Consider the following 23,572-nt stretch of genomic DNA (forward strand, 5'->3'; position numbering starts at 1 on the left):
TTGTGTGTCCAAAGATCTTCTGTGAGAGAAGACGCTCCGCTCTGTTAACACACCGCTGTACGATCAGAGTGTTTCTGTAGTTCAGACAGAGTCAGACGTCTTCTCTGTAGAGTCATATTTAATCAGGAACTTCAGTATTTTGATTAATTAGCTCATGAAAAGTCTGAAGGCTGCAGCTGTTATGTGATATGTGTTGATTGATATTAAATCAAGATTTTTTTTATCTGTAAGTATCAGTCAGTATCCCGCCATCACTATGACATCATCACAACCGTTTTCACACACTGAGCAAAACAAACCTCGACCAGTAAACTGATCTTCATGTATATAAAGTTGGAGGAGTGACGTTTTAAATGATTCAGATTTGATCAAACATATAAATGGCAGAAAAACAGTTTCAACAGCATCAGAACAAAAGACAAGAAAAGACGAAATAAAGAACTTCAGAAGCATTTTTTTTTTTGGTCAGAAAAACTGGTTGGTTGACGGTTTTTCCAAGAAATATTCAGTTGTCATATCTTTTCTGGATCTGTTTCAGTATTTTGAAAACAAAGTTAAAGGAGGAACTGAAGTTTCCTACAAGATGATTCTGTACAATAAAAAAAAAAAAAAATCAGTGTTTTAATATATTTCCATAAATATTTTGTATCAGGACAGAAGATCCTGAGTTTAAACTGTGAGTGAAGGTTGGTCCACTGAACTGAACACGGACAGAAAATATAAAAATTCACCATCAGCCTGTTTGTTTCATTATTCCAGGAACACACATCATCTTTTTTTTTTTTTGTTGTTTTACTTTTTGTTGTGAAAAAGACATAAAAGATAAAAAAAAATTTTTTAAAAAAAGGTGACAAAAATAAACAAAATATCTACACAGTGAACATTGATATTTACAGCTATTAAATAAAATCCTCCGTTCAACACAAACATGATTCTCTGTTAAAAAAAAAACAAAAACAAAAACAAAAAAGGGAAACATGAGAAATCTGACGGAGGCCACGTGAAGCAGGACGTCTGAAGTGGTTTTTTGTTTTATTTGGAAAACGTAGAGCTGCAGCGATCGATCGATTAATCAGCTGATCGTTTGATAGTGGAATGATCGTTTTAGTAGCTTCTCAAATGTGAAGCTTTTATTTGTCGCACATGATAATAAACTGAACAACAATAACTCGATTAATCAGCAACTATTTTATTGATTTCTGAGTCATTTTTTAAAGAAAAAAAAAAAGTCATGAATTGTCTGATTCAGCTTCTTAAACGTGAATATTTTCTGGTTTCTTTCGTCTCTATGACAGTAAACTGAAGATCTTTGAGTTGTGGACAAAACGTCATCTTGGACCTTGATGTACCTGTTATAGACTTAACGATGTAGATCAGAACAAGACACTTAAAGATGTCATGTTGGACCTTTTTCTCACTATTTTCTAACATTTTATAGACGATATTTATAATGAAAATAATATCCTGATTACACACCGCAGTGTTTCCTCACTGAAAAAACAGCTTTAGTTGTAAATATCTGATTCTTCAACTCGCTGAAAGCAGCCACGTTTCACAGCTGACAGGATCCTGCTTCACGCAGCAGCCGTCAGCGCCGACATCAAACGTCCACGACCGCATGTTTCTCTTCTTTTTCTTCTCTACATGTAGTCTGATTATAACCGAGAGTAACGACGACAACACAACAAATATACAAACTCCACAGAGACCGGGACTGAGCGTGAGGCCGTCAGCGCTTCGTCCTGCTGCAGCTGCACAGTCGCGACCGTTTCATCCGCGTCAGGACTTCACGTTAATATTAATAAACGGTTTTATTGCTGATCTGAATGTCTGAGAACAGACACAGTGCTGATTGTGTAGATAGAAAATTGCAAAAGACATCGATCCTGTTAATCTTTAGAGTAGAGCTGCAACGATTCATTAATAATCCATCCACAGAAAATGCAACTATTTTGATCATTGATTCAGTGTTTAAGTTGTTTTTTAAGCAAAAAATACCAAAATATTGATGGTTGTTTGTTCTTAAATGAGAACATTTGCTGCTTTTCTTTGTCTTTTATGATTGGAACTTGACTATTTTATGGTTTTGGCTCCATTTAGATATTGTAATCATCATATTTCATTATCTTCTGATGTTTTATAGATAGATTATCAATAATGAAAATAACGGTAAGTTGCAGATCTACTTTAAAGATTCTAGTTGCAGCTGTAACTGTGCAGCTCTGCAGCGCCGCCGGACGAAGAGCAACGGTTCATTTAGGAGTTAAAACCGAAACAAACCGATGAAACAAACTTTCAGCTCATCGTCTCTGAGCTTCACCTACGAACGCCGCGCTGACCGCTCCGCACTTCATTCAAACGGCACATTTTCACAATTAAATATTAAAACGCAGCACCGTTTCTAAGTGCAGTGTGCTGCCGTGTCTGCATCCAACTTTCATTTTTAGGGATCTATTTTTATATATTAGGATATTTTCTTCTAAAGAGGCTTTTTTTTTAAAAATCTTTTCAACCCTCTCTTGAGGTTTTAAACAGTAACTGCTTCAATTACTGATTAAAATCCTTTTCATATGTGTTTCATGGAGGTTTTCCTGAATTTTCACTTTCCACAAACTACAGGAAACTCAACTTTTGCAGGACGAAGCGACGTGTATAAGCCAGAGGAGAAATGTTACCTGATGTAAAGATGATGAGATTATTATTAAAGAAATGTGTCTCAAGGTTTAAATGTTCGTCTTGGACTTTGTTCCAAGCCTCAAACCTTTAACTGTCACCTCTTCTTCCCAAAACCGCCTGCCTGCCTCTTCTCTACCCATCATCTGCTGTGATCGCCACGGCGACGGCTAATCAGACCCCTTCCGATTGGCTGATGAGATATTCCGCTGGCCGTCGTCGGACAGGTAAAGGTTGCCGCTGAGACGATGACGATGAGGAGGAGGACGACGAGGAGGGGTGATGCTGGTGACGTCCTCGGAGTGAGGTGTGGTTGCCGTGGTGATGGTGGGGGTTGTGGTGGGCGGAGGGGGGAGGCGGAGGCGGGTCACGGAGGGACGGGGGGACGGCGGAGGACTTGATGGGGACGATGCGGGTGTCCATGACCTCGCAGTCGACCTGCATCATCATCTCGTAGCCCTGAGAGGAATTATAGAGACTCTCTGCGGACAACAAGAGGAAAATACCTTCTTAAACATCACTTTCAAGGACTTTTCAAGGACTTTCCAGACCCAGTTCCCTCAAATTCAAGGACCCAACACGGCATAGTTTGAGACACAGATCAAGGTTAATTACTGTTACAATAAAGACTATCTAAGGTATCTTTCCTTTAACACATCACAGCAAAGCAATATTCTATTCTAACACAAAATATAAAAATTCAAGCACTTTCAATGAACCATGTCTATTTATGTCTGCTTTCAAAAACTTTCAAGGCCTTGATTTGTTTTTCAGATGGTGGGTTGCTACAGGGATTTTACAGAGCAACAACAAAACCAACACTAACGTGTCCGAAGTGACGTCTGCAGGAGTGTTTACAGGCTGTTCAATGTGATGCAGCTGAGCAGCTAATTAGCTAATTAGCTATCTAGCTGCTAACTGATGTTAACGGTGCACTTTTCCCCGGTGAATATTTGTTAGGTGACTCTTCAACAAGCTGAGCTGCAGGACAAGATGTGCGTTCATGTTTATAAGTTAGATAAGAAGGAGACTTTAGCAGGAAGCTAACGTGGGTTGTTGTTCAGAGTCTGTGGCTCTTGTGTTGTGTAGCAGGATGCAATCAGGCTCAGTGTGACCGACAGAACACATCAGTGATGTTTTTCTTAAAAGGAAACACAGGAGAAGTGATTTACAGAGCAGATGTGTCGTCAGACTCACCGTTAACAGACATGGCCGGCATGACCAGAGACATTTTGGGTCGGCTGGTCTTATTGTGGCTGATGGCTGGTAACAACAGGTGGTCCTGTTTGGAGAAACAGAGGAGACATTCTGGTTTTATTATGATGGAATATTAAACAGGACAGTCTTGTCTTGTGTGTATGTGTACTACTCATCGCACTGTGGATCACTTGTTTTTTTCATTTTGAGCTTGATATGAGGATATACTTCTGCTTCTGGCTGTTAACTTTTAGATCTTTGAGATCCCTTCAACGTGTTTTACAGGGTAACTTCTTTGTCGTCTTCTTCAAACTTCAGTCTGACTGAATGTGACACGTCAAAGGTGTTTGCTGTTTTCCCCACACTGACACCTCAACTTGCTGTTCTCATGTTGAAATTATTGTCATCTGGGAGCTTTTAAATAAATCATATCTGTTGTTTATTGAGCTGAATGTAGAAAATAAAAACAGCAAAACCGAGAAAAACTCATGTTCCACCTTTTCTTCCACTTTGAAGAATCCTGTCTTAATATGCAAATGATTTTAGAAATGATCACAAAGTGTGAAAACAGTTTTTTATGACTAAGACAACGAAAAAAAAAACAAGTTAATCAAATGAGGAATACTGTCAGATAAACACATTTTAACTGTAAGGTTTTTTTTTTTTGTTTTTTTGCATCTCAGGAGGATCAGTTGGTGTTGAAGCGTTGCAGAGTTTTTCTGGTTTGTCCGGATCGAGCTGTTGAGTCACTTCTCGTGTTGTCATACCCGTCTGAAAGAGACGACGTAGAAGGTGTCCTCTCTGCGGTCGATGGCATCCAGGAAGTCGCTGTACGTGACCTCAGGACCAGCGAGCACCTGCAGCTGACTGCAAACAGACACGGAGACGTCAGGTTCACAGTCACGCTCAGACCGAACGCTTAAAACCAGCACCACCACGTCTGAATAGAGCTGCAACTAGTGATTATTATAACAATTTATCATTTTGTCTTAAATTTCATAAAGTGTTACAGTTTCCTAAAGTCAAAGGTGACATCTTCACATCTTGTTTGCTGTCATTAAATCATCACATCTGAGAGACCAGAACATTTCAGATATAATGTAAAATGACTCTTAAATAAAAACATGTCACTAGTATGACTTTTACTCTTCACGAAATCTGTCAGCTCAAATCTTTGCTCCTCATCAGCTCGTCTATTTCAGGAAATTCTTACAATATGATATTAACGTTTTCAAAATATGCAAGTTTGTGGTTTGATAAAATGTTTTTCTTTTCATCCTTTTCAACAAACCTTCTAAATAATTATTGATTTATAAATTATTCCTGTTTTGTTTTTTTGACATTCATGACTCTGTTTTTTGTTTCATCCAGCTGAAAGAAACACGCTGCTTCACTTTTCACTGGTTTTTCGATTACATAACTGCACCTGAAGATGAAACTTTCTCTCTCTCTCGTTGCCGCTGTAAGAAGTTACAACAGAAATTAACTAATATCTTTTAGCAGTAGTTTATTGTTTTTTTCTGGTTGCTTTGTGTAATAATCACCTTTCTATGGAGCGGTGCGCCTGGATCGGCAGATATCTGGAGATGTTCGTCTTCCTCAGCTGAGCTTTCTGCATCAAGTCAAAAACAAATCAGTTAATATGAAATTAATCTGATCAGTTTATCTCCAACGGACACAATAAACAGTTACTGCATTCAACACATTTTGTATAAAAATTGTACAAGAAAGTCAAGCCATAAGGAACTATGTTATATTATAAAATAAAAACAGGCTTTATGAAGAGAGAAGAAGAAACGACGTCAGTATTAACAGGAGGATGAAGATGAGTCTCCACCTGGGCGATCTTTGCCTTCTTGGCGATCTTCGGTTTCCCTCCAGACTTCTTGCGGTCGATCTGGTGTCGGTGAACCCAACCTCTCAGCTCGTCCGCCAGCCTGAGGATGAGGAAGAGGAAGAGGAAGAGAAGGAGGAGGGTCAGAGAAGAAATCGACTGTCTGAAGAAAAAAAAACGAACGTGTGAAGCCGAAGCGTTTGACTGACCGGAGAGACTCGGAGCGGTTAAACTGTCTGCAGTCTGACGAGCTGAAGTAACGGTCGATGTCCTGCAGAACCAGATCCTTCATGTCGCTGAACACATCACTCAGGTTCCTGCAACGACACGCCAAAAACACAAAGATGAATCACATGTTTGAGACGTACGGTAACATTAGTCGAGTGAATTACACGTCAGCGTTTAGAGGAATCCAGCAGAGAAACATGATGACAGTTAAGAGTGACTGAACCAGTTCTGTTAAACTGTCGTCTGCTTTTCTCTCCAGTGGTTGGAGAGCAGGTGATGAGATGTGTTTCATCAGAGCCGTGAAGCTGCTGCAGCTCTTTTTATTTATTCTGGCTCAACTCTGCAGCACATGAAGTCCTAAAAAGTTTGTTTCAATTTTCTTCCAGCATTTTGCAGGAAAAAAAACATGCTTAAGATGATAAATTGTAAGGTTCATCGCTTCAGTGATAAATGTCAACAACAACAAAGTCACCTGACTAGTCGTATGTTGTTTACTTACAAAGTTAAAGCTAATGAACGAGCTACTAGTTAGCTTGCAAATGCTCAGTTCTCTCAGATCCTACACTTCCCATAATGCACCTCAGCTTTGTCCTGATGACATCACTGTGACATCACCAGGGTTTTTTCCTCAGACTTTACAGAGCACATTATACAACTATGAAGCATTAACTGTGTGAACGTGTGTTTTAATTGAGCTTTAACTTTTATTTACATATGTTGCTTTTTATTGCCTTAATATGTTTTCATATTATGCGTTTTATTTCTTTTATTTTATATTTGTATTGTAATCTTCAGCCTGTCTTGTCTAAATAAAAGTTCAAATGAATGAAACTGATCTTCATGTGTAAAACTGGTGAACTGCTCCTTTAAAAAGGTTTATTTTCTTTTCTTCTTTCTTTATGCTCGTCTCCGCAGCGCTGACGTCCAGACACAAAGAGAAGAAGAAATCAACGAGGAACATTTGAAGTGTTTTTTTTGTGTAAATCTGAAGTTTAGTGTCTGAACTCAACGACTGGTGATTTCTGGTGTTGAGCTGATTCGTCTCACCTGAACTGATACGACTCTTGTGTGTATCTTTCTGCGTCTCCGTCCTCCTCCGTCTCCGTCTTGTCCTCCTCTCTGCTCGGAGGTTGAACAGACGCCTGTTGTTGTTGCTGCTGTTGTTGTTGTTGTTGTTGTTGCTCCTGTTCGATCTCCAGCAGCCGTCGTCCTGTATATGACACCACACCTTCCTGTAGGTCAGTCGACAGCTTCCTGTCTGTGATGCTGTGGGATGAAGACCAACAAAGATACACTTTCATTTGGTTGTGTGTCACTGTTGACATGGAGATAAATCACTGTTTGTATGTATCACTGCTTATATAAAACACTTCAAGAGTTCTGGAGACTTTATTTATGAAATGTACCTTTTTTTAGGCCCTAAATTAATTTTCCAGAAAATATTATCAGTCATTTTAAGGACCAGCATATATTATTTATATATTTAATTTTATTAATTTAATTTATTAATTTAATTTATTAAATTAAATTTTTTTATAAATGTTATTTTATTTATATTTTTAAATATAATATTTTTTTAAGTATTTTTCTATAATAAATATTTTTTGTATTTTATTCCTCATGGATGATAAAGAAGAAACTGATTTTTTTTTGTTGTTTCTTTGTTTTTGACTTGACATGTGACTCTCAGACCAAACAGTAAAAACAGCTGATTTCTCAGCGAGCTCTGAGTGGACGCCATCGTCCCACAATGCAATGCGCAGCGGAAAAGGACGAGGGTAAAACTGCACATGCAGAGGGCAGTGATGACAAGAAGGAGAAGGAGAAGAAGGAGGAGAAGGAGGAGGAGGAGGAGGAGGAGGAGGAGGAGGAGGAGAAGGAGAAGAAGAAGAAGAAGAAGAAGAAGAAGAAGAAGAAGAAGAAGAAGAAGAAGAAGAAGAAGAAGAAGAAGAAGAAGAAGAAGAAGAAAGTGCTGCAGGATACCTGACGGGTCCGAAGCTGAAGGTCATGAACAGCAGAACCGCCATGACGCACACGGCTCTCTTGTTAGTCGCCGAGTCGCTGCCCTGAAAACCACAAACACACGAGATCGACTAGATTTAAATGAAGCTCTTTGTTAAAAAAAATACTGAATATAAACAGACACACGTGGAAAAACATACACAGAAGCAAAAACACTCAAAACATTTAACAGAAAAGAGAAACTAAACTTTAAATGTCTTGTTGTATTTTATCCTGTTATAACTGGATTCTCTCCAGATTTACTCGTGTCAATCATTTAATCTTTAATCTTGTTTTATTAAGTGATTTCCAGCATCAAAGGTTTACAGGTTTCTCCTCCTGCAGCTCAGTCTGACCTTCATCTCTCTTCTTCTCTGACTGATTTCTTCCTGTTCAGAATCTCTCCTTTAATCACAGCTTTTACTGATTTATCATAATGTACTGAGTGAAGAACTTTATTTGACTGAAACTAAATATATCACAAAAATATCTCAATAATTTAGTCGAGCAGCAGAAAATGAATCAGCAACTATTCTGATAGTTTTTCAAGCAGAACGTTCGCTGGTTCAAAGCTCTCAAATGTGAGAATTTGTTGCTTTTCTTGCTCATATATTACTGTAAATGAATTATTGTGGAGTTTTGGACTGATGGTTGGACAAAATAAGATGTATTTAAGATCTTGGTTATTTAATATCTATTTAGTATTCAGTGCTTTTGAGGACTTTGCAGAGTTTACAACTTCACACTGAGTCGGTTGAAGCACTAAAGGCGCCGTCGTCTCCTCACCTCTTTCCCAGCCAGTCTCTCCCTCAGCGCCTGGTTCTCCCTGCGGAGCCGCTCGTTCTCCTGCTGGGCCTCCCTGAGCTGGGCCTCCAGGTTCTGCAGGTACTCCTTCTTCTTCTTCCTCGACTGGCAGGCCGACTCCCGGTTCTTTATCATCCTCTGCTGCCGCTTCAGCACCTTCATCTGCAGGAGGAAGGAGAGAGGGAGAGAGAGAGAGAGAGAGAGAGAGAGAGAGAGAGAGAGAGAGAGAGAGGGGGAGGGAAGGTGGAGGAGGGGAAAGATGGCGGGCGGAGTAGAGAGGAGTAAGGAGGAGGAGGGAAGAGAAGAGGAGAGAGAGAACAAAAGTAGAGTAAACTAGAGTTGAATAGGTGTTAGATAAGGTGACACCCTGAGGCTGAGACTCTTCATATATCACAACCTTTATGTAAGACAGCTGCTGCAGTCTGTTACCAAACTTCCCCTCACACGTGTCCATACAGCGCACAGTGTTTCTCACTAAATCTTATATATGTGACTCCAAACAGGCGGCTGTCTGCAGCACTGCTGTGTATTTCTTCCAGATTGATTACAATGATTGAACCTTAGAAACAGATACAGACACCTGACCTGACAAGAGTTGAACTTTTAGTTCAGCCGTTTTATCAAAACTAAGGCTCGTCTCAAACTTTAAACAATACTTTCATACCACATAGAATGCTATTTAACACCATTTTCCACTCATATACATATGTCATACAGGTCTAAACCAGTAGACCTACAATTATATATTAAGTACATGAATTTATTGACATTTTTATCTACACTTCCATGCTGTAAATAACTATAATTCCTAATAATATAATCAATCAACTGGTGTGACGTGGACCAGATAAGCAGCAGAGAATGAATATAATAACCATCTCTCATTTATCATCTTGTGGTTTTGATTCACTGCTTTTATCAGCAGCTATAAAACCAACATCACAGAAACAAACACAGATGTATCTGAAGCAGACTTTACTACTCGTCTTAGTTTTCATTAACTTTATGTTATGGTTATGTATTTATATGCAGCTGTCTTGTTGTAATTATGAGTTTTCATTTGTTTGTGCTCTTTGCTGTTATTCTGTATTTGTTTGGATTTTGCTTTGATTGTTTTAATGTTAATCTTGATATTTGAATGTGTAGATCACAGGAGGGTTAGCGACTATAGCAGAAGCTAAAGTGGATCCAATAAAGACCTCCATCTTTCCTTATTGTATATTATATCTCATCAAGCCAAACACTGACACACTCAGCAGTTTGGTATATTTTGTTAAATAGAAAAGACTTAAATCATGTTTATATTTCCCAAACTAAAGTAATGACAAACAGATTCTTTAGTTTGTGTGTCTGGTTGTGATGTGATGAACCCGTGCCGCAGCGTGCCTACTCACATCGATATCGTTCGAGTTGTTGCCGGGTAACGTCGTGGTCGCCGGGACGATGGGTTTGCTGGCGGGCTGGGCCGTGGGGCTGGAGCAGTGCTGGGGGATGCTGGGAGAGACTGGCTCCATCTTGACGATGGCCGGAGCCGAACCGAGGCAGACGGACTGAGACAGAACGACTGGAGGAGGAAGGGTTGACATTACACTTCCTGTTTACATAGCTGGTTGCTTCTTATTGGACGGCGTTAAAAAGATGTTTCCAAGTAACCGATAAACACGTTACTAACATGTTTCTGTGTGATATTTTTGCACATAAAATCGACTAAACTCTCTCTCTCACCAGGTCTGGTCTGGTCCATGGAGGGGAGGCCCTGCAGTATGAGGGTCTTGGCCGGTGCGGGGGTCTGGGGGACGGGGAGCGAGGTGACGCACACAGGTCTGGGCTGGATGGGAGGTTTGGCGCTCAGGATGGTGCTGGCCTTCAGCGTGGACGAAGGCAGGACTGAAGGAGAGACGTTAGAAATAATCTTTACATCTGAGACACATCGGATTTTTATTCTGATTTAATTAAAGCAAATCAAACAGTAGAATAACATAAACATCTAATATTAGACATCTACTGTAGATTTTAGATGCTTTTGACTGCTTCACACTATTTACACCATCAACACAAATGATGACTGAGGCTCCATCATCATCAAAACAGCATTTTATCATATGAGTAACATCTGTAAAGACTGATAAACACACGTATAACAAGCAGGCTGGAATATTGTAACACTGATCTACTGATCAATACAATAAATCAGCTACAATTAATTCAAAAACATTACACCTAGTCATCAAAAAACTACACGTTATCCCTCACAGCGATGGTAGAGCTACGTTAATTTGATAAATCACTCAGTTCTGATCTCTAGCGGAGGTCAGCTGGGACGAGACCCGACCCGGGTTAGGAACCTACCTGTGGCCTGCGTCTGGATCCCGCCGATGACCGCCGGGATCTGCGTCGTCAGCGGCGTCTGTAGCTGCGTCTGCGTCACCGCGGTAATCTGCGTCTGCCGCGGGCCGACCGCCGACGTCGCCACGGTGACCTCCATGGATCCCAGCGGAGGCGACAGCACGTCTCCGTACATGTACGGAGGAGTCGGAGGGTTTTCACCTTTGACTGTGATCTGGACAGAGGAGACTCAAGTCAGATCAACGTGTCTGCAGCTCTTCTTGTTTGTCATTTTATGTATTTTGCTGTGTTTAATTTTACAGCTGGTTGTGATCTGAATTAAGTCTCGTTAACCTCAATCTTTGCTTGTCGTCTTAATTTGTTACTCGTCTTTGTTCAGTTTAAGCCTGAAGAACGAGCTGCTTCATCGAAGGAGGAAAAGTTAAAGAGTAACTTTAAAGTCCTTGTTAGAAAGAAGATGTTAAACTACTAGAGGTCGACTGGAACAAGATTGTCAGGGAGTGTCGAGTTACTCTTTAAGCCTTCACTGAAGATACAAACAGGCAGATATAAGAAAACATGAGCTGCTCACTGATCACTTCTTCAACTTATCAATAAAAATCAACTGTTTATCAGCTGCTCAAATAATGAAAAATTACAAACTATACTAGAGGAAATAAATGAGTTGATTCCTCTCAAACTTTTTAACTTTGTATTATATAAAAGCATATTTTTACTCAGATGTTTTATTAGTAATTTTAATTTTAGATTTTAAATTTTTTTTTTATCTTGAAAAAATATGTAATTGTTTTTTGTTCTTTTCACTGCAACCTTTGGCTAAAAAGGGAAAGATGTTTAATCTGCTGTTCAGTTTATTTCATACATGAAGGACTTTTTTCCTTTTTTCATTTCAGTAACAATGTTCTGAATTTATTGTAAATTCATGTGTTTTGGTAATACTGCATCATCTGATTATAGTTGTGACAATAAAGCAGCCTGAATGTGAATCTAATAAGCCGCAGCAGCGTCTTTCAGAGTCAAACTCAAACATAAACACACCTGTGGGTCTGGAGATGAAGCGGAGCAGTCGGACCCCAGAGAGGACGCTGGAGACGGAGGCTCTGCTTTCACCTGGAACACTGGACACAAACACAGGAAGATGAATTATTATCATTACTCATTGCTGAAAGCTGTGACAGCTTTGTATGTGATGCTGAAGTTGAAATAAATCCCCCCCCCCCCCCCCCCCCCCCCAAAAAAAGAGACATATTTTAGCGTAACTGTTTTTGTTCGATGGATAAATTGGGTTTGAAAATACCAGAGAACTTACACATTTCCACCGGTAAAGCCTGAGCAATGGTCATCTCACTTTTTATCACAGGAGCGTCTCCTTCAAAGAAAACGACAAGACACACAGACAGGAAACAGTGAATATATCAGCATCACCCGTGTCCTGCCACCTGCTGGTTAAAGTGAAGGGGGTTAGCCTCGAAGTTAGCGACGATGGGTTAGCCTAACCTGACCAGGCTCCCTTAAGATGGACTGACCTTTAAGGTGGACCTGCTATTCTCATTAGTGACAATCTCAAGTAGCATCACACGACATGATTAATGGCTAATTATCTGTGAACTCCCTCTGCTCTTCTTCATGCTTCTATGAGCCTTTTTTTTCTGCCTCTTTCCCAGTCGATGATCACGGAGGCTGAGGTGGAAATGAAAGTTTTCACAGCGTTTTGGGTGCAGATTCAGGAGGTTTATCTCCGCCCGGTTACTGCAAGTTACAGTCAAATCAAGCGCACCTGCAGAGCAGCCGCCCCACACTAAACTGATATAACAGCTACACGAGTCGCGTGTTTTACCTGCGAGACTCGTGTTCTAATGCTGTTGTTCGTTGTTTGTGATGTGAAGACGTCAGAGAAATAAAAAGTTCACGTCCTGGTATCGGTTCGGTTATAAAATCCAAACACACCGCAGAGCTTTGACAGCGCCGCCAGCCGGAGAGATGATCGTACTGGACGGTAGAGACGCAGAGAAGCTGGTACCTGTCTGTTTAAACAGGAGTTCAACTGACTTCACTGCACTATTATACTTACATGTATATACACACACACAGTAAAACACTGTCTGAGATTCAATCAATCAGGTGACAGAATACATATTTAAAAATGTGTTATTGAAGCAGTTGATGTTCAAGTCAGCTGTGTAAAAGGTGACTAAAGGTTTTCCAGGTCTGACCGGCCGCTGTGGCAGAAAACAAAGCGTCTCATGTTTCACAGATGTGAGGACGCTTGAGGCGTGAGAGCGGAACGTTCCCAGTGTGTTTCATTCTGTACCTGTGAGCAGATTGTCGTCAAGGTGTTGCCATGGCGACGTGGGGTTGTCAGGATCGAGAGTGAGCACGAGGTCGTTGTCAAACTGCGAGAGGTTGGGAGAAGAAGAAGAAGAAGAAGAAGAAGAAGAAGAAGAAGAAGAAGAAGAAGAAGAAGAAGAAGAAGAGGGAGGAGAGACAGAGAGGGTGGAAAAAGAAGTCAGGAGGAGAATTAGACCAAACAACTGCTGGATTAGTCAGTATGTCAACACCTGTGTGTGTGTGTGTGTGTGTGTGTGTGTGTGTGTGTGTGTGTGTGTGTGTGTGTGTGTGTGTATGTGTGTGTGTGTGTGTGTGTGTACACCTCCTCCACTCAGCCAACCGACAAACAATTAGCCTGATTATCTTCTGATCCATCATCTGTACCTACTGATGGTTACACACCTGTCTTTTCTCTGCCGGCTGTAAGATACACAATGATTCATTTTGGCCTGACAGTCTGTCTGTGTAGGTGGAGGAGCGCACACACACACACACACACACACACACACACACACACACGCACACACACGCACACACACACACACACAGACCCAATGACTTCTAACCTAAAGGCATAAGGATGTCAAGGAAACATTGGACAGGATTAAAAATGCCTTTTCAGCAGCAGTCACAGAGAGAAAATGAATAATATTGGAGATTAACACCTTTCTTTTTATTTTCAGATACAATCAGACCACCTGAACCTGGACGGACCATCCTCTCTTCTTCTGCTAGTAACCATACACTAAGTTCACAGTTCAGTATGTACCGTTTGGGGTCATGGTTCGGTATGATTTTGATACAGTAGGAAAAAAAAGAAAGGTAAAAAAAAAAAACCATTTTCATTTTGATAAAATGTAAAGATCCATCTATGGCTCATTGGTCGTAACTATTACTCAAACAGTTCAGTTGTTCTGCAGTGGAACAAGAAAACAACCTTTCTGTTTCTTACGAGGAGTCAGGACACCTGCTGACAGCTGTGTTATGCTGATTTATGCTCTAACTGTATATAAAGTAGTGTAAACTAGCTCCACCTCCAGCAGCTACAACAGTAACATGCTGCTCTAACACTGATGCTTCACTATAAATAATCTAATGATGTCATGGTATTGTTTCACTACGGAGATTACAGAGCATATGTTATGGGTCTTGGCTAAGCTAACATGAGCATACTAGTGGTGCGCTGCCAAAACGTTCCAGGTGGAACTTGTGCTCTAGAATTATTGTTCCGCATGTCGGAGTAAGTGGGTTATTAAACTATTATGACAGATATTGTTTGGGTCTCAGAGCGCATGGAGCGAACCGTTACATTCGTACGGTAACGGTTCAGGACGAATAGACGTACTGTTACACCCCTATAGCCCACTATCTCTGAAGTCGTATCTCTGAAGTCATATTTTTGGGAGAAGCTGTTTCCTTTAAGTTGCTCTCCTCTTGCCTTTCTCTTTCGTATACAATCAGAGTCTGAGTTGGTCAGAAATGCCCCTAAAAATGTGTAAAAATATGTATCTGGACTTGTCTGACCAATGTTAACTTTTACTGTTTTTTTTGAGAACTATTAATTTTTTTGACATAATAGAAACTTAAACTCTGCTTCAAAATGTGTTAATTATAATTCACACATATTATTGCATTAGATTTTTTTGATGTTATTCAGGTATGGTGCCACTGCTATGATAATGCTTTCTTAATAGATTTAATTACAGATTAGGAAATTAAGATTTATTAAGTTTTTCATGATGTGTTGGTGAAATTGCCATTGGCAACAGAAATGAGTGAATATTCAATTTGTAAGTGCGTAACTTTCAGATATTCAATAGAAATAAAATAAAATTATCTCCCTTTTATTTGAAGGTGAGTTTTTTTCTCCACACAAAGGAATGAATTAGTAATCAATGCAGTCCTTCAAAAGAGCGCTGAGGATGCCGTTTCTTTTGAAACACGCCTCGAAAAACTTTTACAACTCTGTCAGGCAGCTGTTGCTCTACTTCTGCCTCGTTGGCCTACTGACCGCTGCTGCTGCTGCTGCTGCTGCTGCTGTTTTCTCTCGGTCTTATCAGATAGCTGTGATAGTCATTCATGCATTCTGGACGTTGTCCTTATTTCTTTTTTTTTTTTTTTTATGGCTGAGAGCTGAAAGCTCCAGAAAGAGCAAAGACCACCAAGACACCTCAGCCACGAGCCAAACCACACCGTTTGAATATATATTATTTTTGTAATCTCCTATTTTTATTGTGTAGTGAAATCTTAGTCTAGAGCTCCATGCATCCAACCCTGCAGCCACCGAGACTGAGACGCCTCCCTGCTGCATGTGTCCACTACGCAGCCTAAGCTAGTCTGAGACTGGACTCGAACTGCTGAAGAAGTGCTGAACCAGAATGCTTCACTCAAACTGCAACATCCTCATCATCAGTCTTTCATCACCACGGAAACAGCAGGAAAACCATCTACCATGGTTCTGTCTCAGAGATGCAAGAGCTACTGAAATAACATTTTCATTGGCTGTAGGTAGAGTTCATTCATTCTGTCAGCAAGAACTTGTTCATTTAATTTACACATTCATTCATTTTAGTTGTATATAAGTATACATACACACACACACACACACACACACACATATATATATATATATGCTTAGTGTTTCCCATTCATCTCCATCCGTCAGTAGTTAAATACATATCTTGGTTTATAGCCTTGGTTTATCTGTATATTCCTTTATATCACAGATGGAGCTCACTATATTCAGAGTTCATGACGTTCAGATATAAGACTGATTATTTTCATTTAATTATTGTTCCTCCTAATTAATTAATTAATTCATTATTAATTAATGGAGGTGGTGCCCCAATTAACCAGTGGTTAATATTCATTTCAAGTGTAGTTTTATTCCTACAAGGCAGCAAAACAGAAAGTGAAAGTGTCCAATTACACACTGAACAGTTTCAGAAGGAAGTTCAGATTTTATGGCTTAAACTAGCCATTATTTTCATTTATTGATTAATCTGTCAATCATTTTCTTGATTAATCGATTAGTTGTTTGGTCTGCAAAATGTCAAAAAATGGTGAAAAAAAAATCAACAGTCCACAATTCAAAGACATTCAGTTTACTGTCAGAGACGACTAAAGAAAAACATTCACATTTTAGAAACTCAAAACGATTAATTGATTATCAAAATAGTTAATTGCAATTAATTTACTAGTTAGCAACTAATCAACTAATCATTGCAGCTGTATCATATAATATCATTTGCTGAGTGGAACTCTGAGCAGCTGGTGATCAGCTGGTGATCAGCTGATCACAGACGTCAGTAGGATTCATCCTCTGGGGAACCTGAACATCTGTCCAACATTTCATTATAAACCATCCGAAGGTTGACGAGATATTTCACTCTGCACCAACAGACAGATCAACAGACCCGACTAAACACACGTTATTTTACTTTTCTTTTTGGTGGCTGTGAGCATAAAAAAAAACCTGCCAGGTAAAGATTCCAATTTATCATATTTTTCTTGTATTTCTACTGAAATGGCAGCGCTGGGATTGACTGTGTTACATGAAAAGACAGTAACTGAGTGAAAGTATCAGACTGAACCGTGTGAAGGTGTCAGTTACACTCTCAGTCCCGGACAGAAAGCAGAGCTGTGAGCTGTGACACTTTCTTTTGTCTCACGTACCGACGCTTCGTATTTCATCCCTCGGCCGAAGTCTCCGTCCTCTCCCTCCTCCATGCTCTCACACTGGTACAGGCAGGCATCTGAGGAGAGACACAGCGTCACATTTAAACACATGAGAGAGAGACTGACCGACATGCAGAGAAGAAAACACAAATATTTATTAATCCAGGTTACCCAGAAATATGTTAACACACGCTAGAAGAGACTGAGAGGACCGGATGAGGAGTTTTAAATAAAAACAGCACAAACATGATTCAAGCACTGATGTTACTCAATGTATGATTCAAGTTACTTGACATCAATTTAATCTGATTTTGTGGCAAATACAGTCCCCACAGTGGCTAAAAAACACTTACTACAGGAAGACGTTCACTGAATTTCACAAATTGTTTATTTTTATTATCAATGAATCTGTTGATTATCTTCTCAATTGATCAGTTAGTTGTGAAATATGTTGATCACTGTTTCTCAAACATGTTTTGTTCTGACCAGCAGTCCACAACCTGAAGATGTTCAGTTTACTGTCATAGACGACTAAAGAAGCAGAAAACATTCACACTTATTGACTCGTGACACTGAGCTGAAGGTTGGTTGTAATACGTGATGTGTATCTGCATGATGACATCACATCCACAGGTTTTGCATCTACACCTGGTGTTAAAGCACGTTCTTGTTTTCTCAGCTGTTTCCTGCACTGTGATCAGAGCTCAGTAAGTAAATTATTTAGGAGAAGCTGGCGGCTCGTCAACAAACATCGCTGATTGAGGGAAACTGCTGCCACAAATAGTTTATTCTTCGTAAGGGAAGACTTCTAGCGACTGTTGCTACTTGTGGCTTTTCCAGAGCTTGTTCTAGCCGGCTGACACCCATCACGACGCCAGCCTGACCTCCTGATTGTACATCGGTGTTACAGAGATCCTCACAGAATGAATCAGTGTCATAAGCTGATACGAGCTGCTGTCCAACACGTTTGTCACTTTAACCATCAAAAGCCATAATTAGTAGCGGCTCAAACTGGCTGAATGTTTTCTACTCTGATCTGATCTTTGTGAATGTCGGGAGTGGAACAAGTCTGTGTGTTTCTGAACTCAAGAGTCCCTCGCAGTGGTTTGCCCAAATTCACACACTAGAAGAAGAGCAGCGCTGCGACACTGGCAGGCCGAGGTGAACGGAGAGGATACAGAGAGGATCTGACTTTTCTTGCTGTATAAAATACGCCTGGATCAGCCCTGTTATTGACCCTTCAGACTGGTTTGGGACGTCTCTTTATATAAAATATTGATCCTCTTGGAGGATTTTATCCACCCCTACGTTCAAGCTGCATCTCTGCCGATGCAACTGCTGACACACAGATCCATCTCTAACTGATTTACTGTTCTATATGTTTAACATCACTCAGCCTGGCTGTAAACGCGACCCTGTGTGCCATCCCATCGTTTCTCCCATCATGCCTTGCGTGTTTAAAGCAGGTAGAGGTGAAAACAAGTCTGAACTTTGAAACTAGGACAAACAGGGTACACTTGTGCTTTTTATTGAGCCCACATCCTGTCAAAAGGTGCGGGTGTGAAATGAAGTTCTTTCACAGCAGCGTGTGGTTGATCGTCGTCGGCTAATATCGCTTTCACACGTTGGCGCCGCAGATCAGTGGAAATATGACACACAGCTGCACACGGTGTCAAGACTACCACAAAAATTCATGTTTGAAATATCCTTTAAACAACCGTCTCTAAATATCAATAATAATCTGATATATATGGTGTTTTAGAGCCCAACAGTCTGCTTGTTCAGGACAGGTGGATTTTTTTTAAAACGGATGCATCTTTTCACCACGATACGTCCGACTCAGACTGTAGGCTGTGTGTGTAGTAGTGTTGTAGTGGTGTTAGTCAATTAATCGACTGAGAGAAGATTAAACAGCTGCTATTCTGATATTCAAATAATTGTTTTAGTTCAGCAAAAATGGCCCAAATTTGCAGAGGATTTGAAGCTTGACTGAGTTTTACACAACAAACTGAACTGAATCTTTGTGGTTTGGATTGTTGATCAGAAAAAAAACTAGATACGTAAAGACGTCAGCGTGGTCTCTAGTCAGACATTTTATTGACAAAAAAAGATTCACAGCTGATGAAAATGCTCATTTCAAATGCAGCTCTAGTTGGTTTTGGTCTTAATCTCTTAACACTGAAAAGATAAAATAACTTTTTTTTTTAAAGTCCTCATCCTCAGAGCTTTCTTCTGTGTTTTACAGCTCGTCTCTATTAGTCTCACTGCTGCTGCTTTGACCCAGTTCTCTCATGAGGATCATTAAAGTTTCATCTAATCTAATCGAGTTTATTGCCTGACTGCAGAAGACCGACAACAGGGCAGTAAAATTCCTTTTGTCAACCAGTCACAGTAGGTGGAAAATCTCACCGTTCTTACTGTTTGTCTACTTTAAGAGCAGAGAGAACTTGTACAGATGGATGTTTATCTGTCCAGATGGCTCATTGTAAGAAACCAGGAGCAGCTAGCATTTAGCAGCATTTAGCAGCATTTAGCAGCATTTAGCAGCATTTAGCAGCGTGTGATTGGTTCTCACATCACAATAATCAAGGTCTCATTATGAGATGTAGGTTAACTCTTATCTGCAGGCCTGTGTGATAACTCAACATTATCACTTATCACCTATCTTATGCAAGAACGTTATTGTTTCGTTTTGAGGTTTTGCTGGTACGATTCTTCCACGTCGCATTCAATGAACTCTCTCAACTGCACGAACTGTGTCAATCTGCGGTTTCAGCCTCATGAATGGTAACTGTTCAACGTTTTGATATTTCATCATCAGCATCATCGACGCCCTTAAAACGTCCGTATGAGGCGGACAAACGTGCGCAAAGTTTCATTCACAAAAATGTTCCCGAAGAGTGAAAAGAAGAAATCAGCAGACACATTTATCACAGTCAGTAGTCGGATTAGAGGAGCGGAAACAACCGGAAAACATCTTTCTGAATCAAAACGCTCCGTGACTAATATGAGAGGCGTCATGTGACAGTCAGAGAGATATTAGAGGAGAGAATATTACAGCTTACAGTAGGTGATGTTACACTGTTTACTGCTGCTGACATGTAGCCTATAAGTGGCTGCATGAAGAAACTCAGTAAACTTGCAGCCACGATGATGATGATGATGATGATAATCATGACTCGTACGACATAACGGAGCAGCAGCTGGTAAATCCAGCCCTCCAATAAAAATATTTGTCTCATTAACAAAAGCTGAAGTTTTCCCTCTTATAGATGACATCAAATATTTTACATGTATCATCATGAATCTACAGTAGATACGGATGTAAACACAAGACTCATGATGAATAACAAAAAGGTAAATAACATCATTTGGCAGATCTGAGCAGAAGCTGTTTTATGAACAACATGTCAGGATGTGTTTTCACGCGCCGGTATGACATCATCATCACCTCCTCACTCCCAGTAAGCAGCGCTGAGGAAAACTGGCCCATTGTTGAGCCTGACTGCTGACCCCTGTAATAGAGGACTATAGATATCACACTCTCATTGTTCAGTTCCACACGCAGCATCGTGAACTATAACGCAAGTAAGAATGAAGACTTGAGAAGCTAAATAGGTGCATGTCAGACAGATTCAGTAGGTAAAACCAGATAAGGTTTGTAGTAGAAGCACAGTTGGATTAACCTCCTATGGGGGACGTCTGTTGTTGGGCCCCTATTGACCCCCACTATACACTCATTTAATAGAAACACCTGTGCAATCTAATGCACCCAATAAACTAGCTCTGCTAGTGCTTCTAATATTCTGCCCCCCTCATGTATGTTAATAGAGTAGACAAAATATTAAGAATATTAGGATTAGGAGTGAATTACATCACCAACTACAACCTCAATAATAAACATAAAGTAGAATTATCACCTTTCTGACAATGGGTGTTCCTAATAAAGTACTCAGTGAGTGGATATGATAGTACTCTCAACAATTTGGCAGTTATTTAACAATTTTAAACACCGAACAATCAATGGATTATTAAAGAAAGTAATAGTTGGTGGCAGTCTTGCAGTACTCCTGTGATGTATGAACAGGAGGAATGATTACAGAGAGGAAAACCTCTTTCACTGTTCGTTGAGGCTGTGAATCTGTCCTTTAATGCGAGATCACGCTTCCACCCACTTGTGTTAAAGATAAACTGACATATCCGGGTCTGCAGACTGAGGAAGCGCACACACATCCACACTTAACCCGCGTGTATCGGTCAGCTAACTACCTTCAACACCTCATTTACTATAAAAACCATTTTATATCCAAAACACACACACGCTGCAGGTGAAAGTGAACCGTTAAAGACGTTTTAACGGGTCGCATCGTTATTCACACAGCCGTTATCGCTTTATATCGTTGACATATGCGTTTATTTCCCTTTATGGAGGCTTTAGATGATAACTTACCCCAGTCTTCGCTCGTCAGGAGGTTATCAGCGAAGAAACGAGTGTCCAAATCAGACAGTAAATCCGTACTCATCGCCACACAGGCGGAGTGTTTGGAGAGCAAGATAACAGCTAACGTTAGCTAAACAAACACAGACAGTACAGTCGCTAGCTTTACCATTAAGATATCTGAATGATATAAGGCGTGAATAGCATTTATAATACAAGCTAACTGAGAATTTTCTAAAAATGTAAGATTGGTATTTTTGTTTCGTTTGTCTTTCCGGACGATCTATCGGTCCTTCCCTTTGGCTTTTAGTCTCGCATATGACAAACAAGGAAACGTACTCTCTGAAAAATCCCCGCCCACTCGTAACGGGACAGCCAATGACAGCAAAGCTTTTTGTGATTGACTAGTCAAAAGACCAATGAGATTAATTCAGAGAGATAGCGATTGGGGGCCTCAGCTAACGTATTGTTGAGGGGGGGTTAAACGTGATTTGGCCCAATCGAACGGCCGCATTTTGAGTGACAGTAACACTCAACCAATGAACATGAAGGAATTCCTACTTCGTGTTAAATTGACAAGCGCACTAGCCAATCATGGTTTACCAAGTCAAAAAAATTGTTCACCGTGAAAATCACGTTGAATCAGGGATGGTCTTCTTCCCGAAAAATAACAGCGTGTCATTTCAGTTTGTACGACAAAATAAACGTACTCACGGTACGTAACCAAGCTATGGAAACTCATAGTGCGTTAAAAAGTCACTTTCTTGCTGCTGGGACTATTATTTTTATTCTTAATTCTTCTGTGTGAGGAGGGGGAGTTATTACATAACCCATGTGAGGGGTGAATGAGGACATGCTGAAACACTGCCAGCAGCTTGTACCTCTAATTTTGGCATTGCAGTTTGTTTTTAGTCAAATTAAAGTGGCCGAGGATGCGGCAGGTGTTGTGAGATGCAGAGTGAATATTTACCTGTTGGGATTTTGTCCTCTCATGTATTAAGAATTTATAGCAAAGCGCCCTCTAGTGAGGTATTATAGGCTCAGAAATATAAATGATTCACACTGTTTCACACAGTATGACAGTTGTGGAAAATAAGTAAGTACATTTACTTAAGTACAATTTTGAGGTAGTTGTACTTTACCTTTCCATTTGATGCTACTTCATACTTCCATTCCACTACATTTAATCCATACAGCATGATGTAAACCACTGCGTCATGTACAGAAAGAAACATCTGACTGTGATTGTAAAGCGTGGTAGATGACTGTTCGCCTGTGTCGACTCACCCTCGGTTTGTGGTGATCATTTCCTCATGGAAGATCTCCACAGATCTGCTCCTGTTGAACAGCTACAGCTGCTCCAAGCCGGCCTCGTCGGCCTTCATCTCATTCCTGTTATATGTGTCTCTGAGGAAGAGGAAGAGGAGGAAGAATTAGAACCTTGCCAGGGTTGATCAACCTTCCAGAAAGATTGGTCAACTTTGGCTTGAATGAAATCGCTTTCTGTCTTCATACCTGTACAGCAACTCAACTCAACTTTTTTATTTAGCACTCTACCAGTGGTGGAATTACTGTACTTAAGTAAAATTTTGAGGTACTTGTACTTTACTTGAATATTTCCATGTGATGCTACTTTATACTTCCACTCCACTACATTTCAGAAGGAAATATTGTACTTTCTACTCCACTACATTTATTTGACAGCTTTAGTTACTTTTCAGATGAAGATTTGACACAATGGATAATATAACAAGCTTTTAAAATACAACACATCGTTAAAGATGAAACCAGTGGTTTCCACATGTCTATGAGTTGTTAACAGCTCCACCAAATAGTGATTTTTCCCTCTAAACTTCTCACATGCTTTCATTTCAATAAATGTTCAAATGATCCAATATTTCAGCAAAAATCAAAGATTAGAGAAAAAGTCCAAAAACTGAAAACAGATTTGTGTATCAGAACTTTGTTTTTTCTTCTTTCCTCTCCCATTAATCATCTCACCACCCCTCAGATTTATCTGCTGACCCTTTGGAGGGGCCCGACCC

At 40.1% G+C, this 23,572-nt stretch overlaps 1 protein-coding gene and 3 gene segments (V, D, J or C); all 4 read right to left on the reverse strand.

Annotated features, from left to right (window-relative positions):
• Nucleotides 1–23,572, reverse strand: part of LOC122970078 — a 916,362-nt gene that overhangs the window by 176,183 nt on the left and 716,607 nt on the right.
• The window catches only part of LOC122970080, an 891,879-nt gene that overhangs the window by 136,112 nt on the left and 732,195 nt on the right, over nucleotides 1–23,572 (reverse strand).
• LOC122970079 overlaps nucleotides 1–23,572 on the reverse strand; it is an 808,187-nt gene that overhangs the window by 65,887 nt on the left and 718,728 nt on the right.
• atf6b (activating transcription factor 6 beta) lies at nucleotides 1,648–22,062 on the reverse strand. Its single transcript, XM_044336099.1, has 17 exons — nucleotides 21,540–22,062; nucleotides 17,087–17,166; nucleotides 13,395–13,476; nucleotides 12,393–12,452; nucleotides 12,122–12,201; nucleotides 11,087–11,297; nucleotides 10,463–10,624; nucleotides 10,132–10,301; nucleotides 8,720–8,899; nucleotides 7,916–7,998; nucleotides 6,980–7,198; nucleotides 5,914–6,021; nucleotides 5,708–5,807; nucleotides 5,415–5,482; nucleotides 4,638–4,737; nucleotides 3,871–3,955; nucleotides 1,648–3,155 (listed from the first exon to the last, which is right to left on the reverse strand). Exons 1-17 carry the CDS (start codon nucleotides 21,610–21,612, stop codon nucleotides 2,848–2,850), a joined length of 2,169 nt encoding a protein of 722 aa, XP_044192034.1. The 5' UTR covers nucleotides 21,613–22,062; the 3' UTR covers nucleotides 1,648–2,847.

This window comes from Thunnus albacares, chromosome 19 (assembly GCF_914725855.1).
Source record: "Thunnus albacares chromosome 19, fThuAlb1.1, whole genome shotgun sequence".
Taxonomy (NCBI): Eukaryota; Metazoa; Chordata; class Actinopteri; order Scombriformes; family Scombridae; genus Thunnus; species Thunnus albacares.

Excerpts from the sequence above, each read along its gene's own strand:
- atf6b (XM_044336099.1), bottom strand. The coding sequence starts at position 21,612 with ATGAGTACGGATTTACTGTCTGATTTGGACACTCGTTTCTTCGCTGAT. Across the intron at positions 12,453-13,394 it reads TGACGACAATCTGCTCACAG|GAGACGCTCCTGTGATAAAA; the intron begins GTACAGAATGAA and ends TTTTCTTTGAAG. Across the intron at positions 5,483-5,707 it reads AGAAGGCAAAGATCGCCCAG|AAAGCTCAGCTGAGGAAGAC; the intron begins GTGGAGACTCAT and ends GACTTGATGCAG.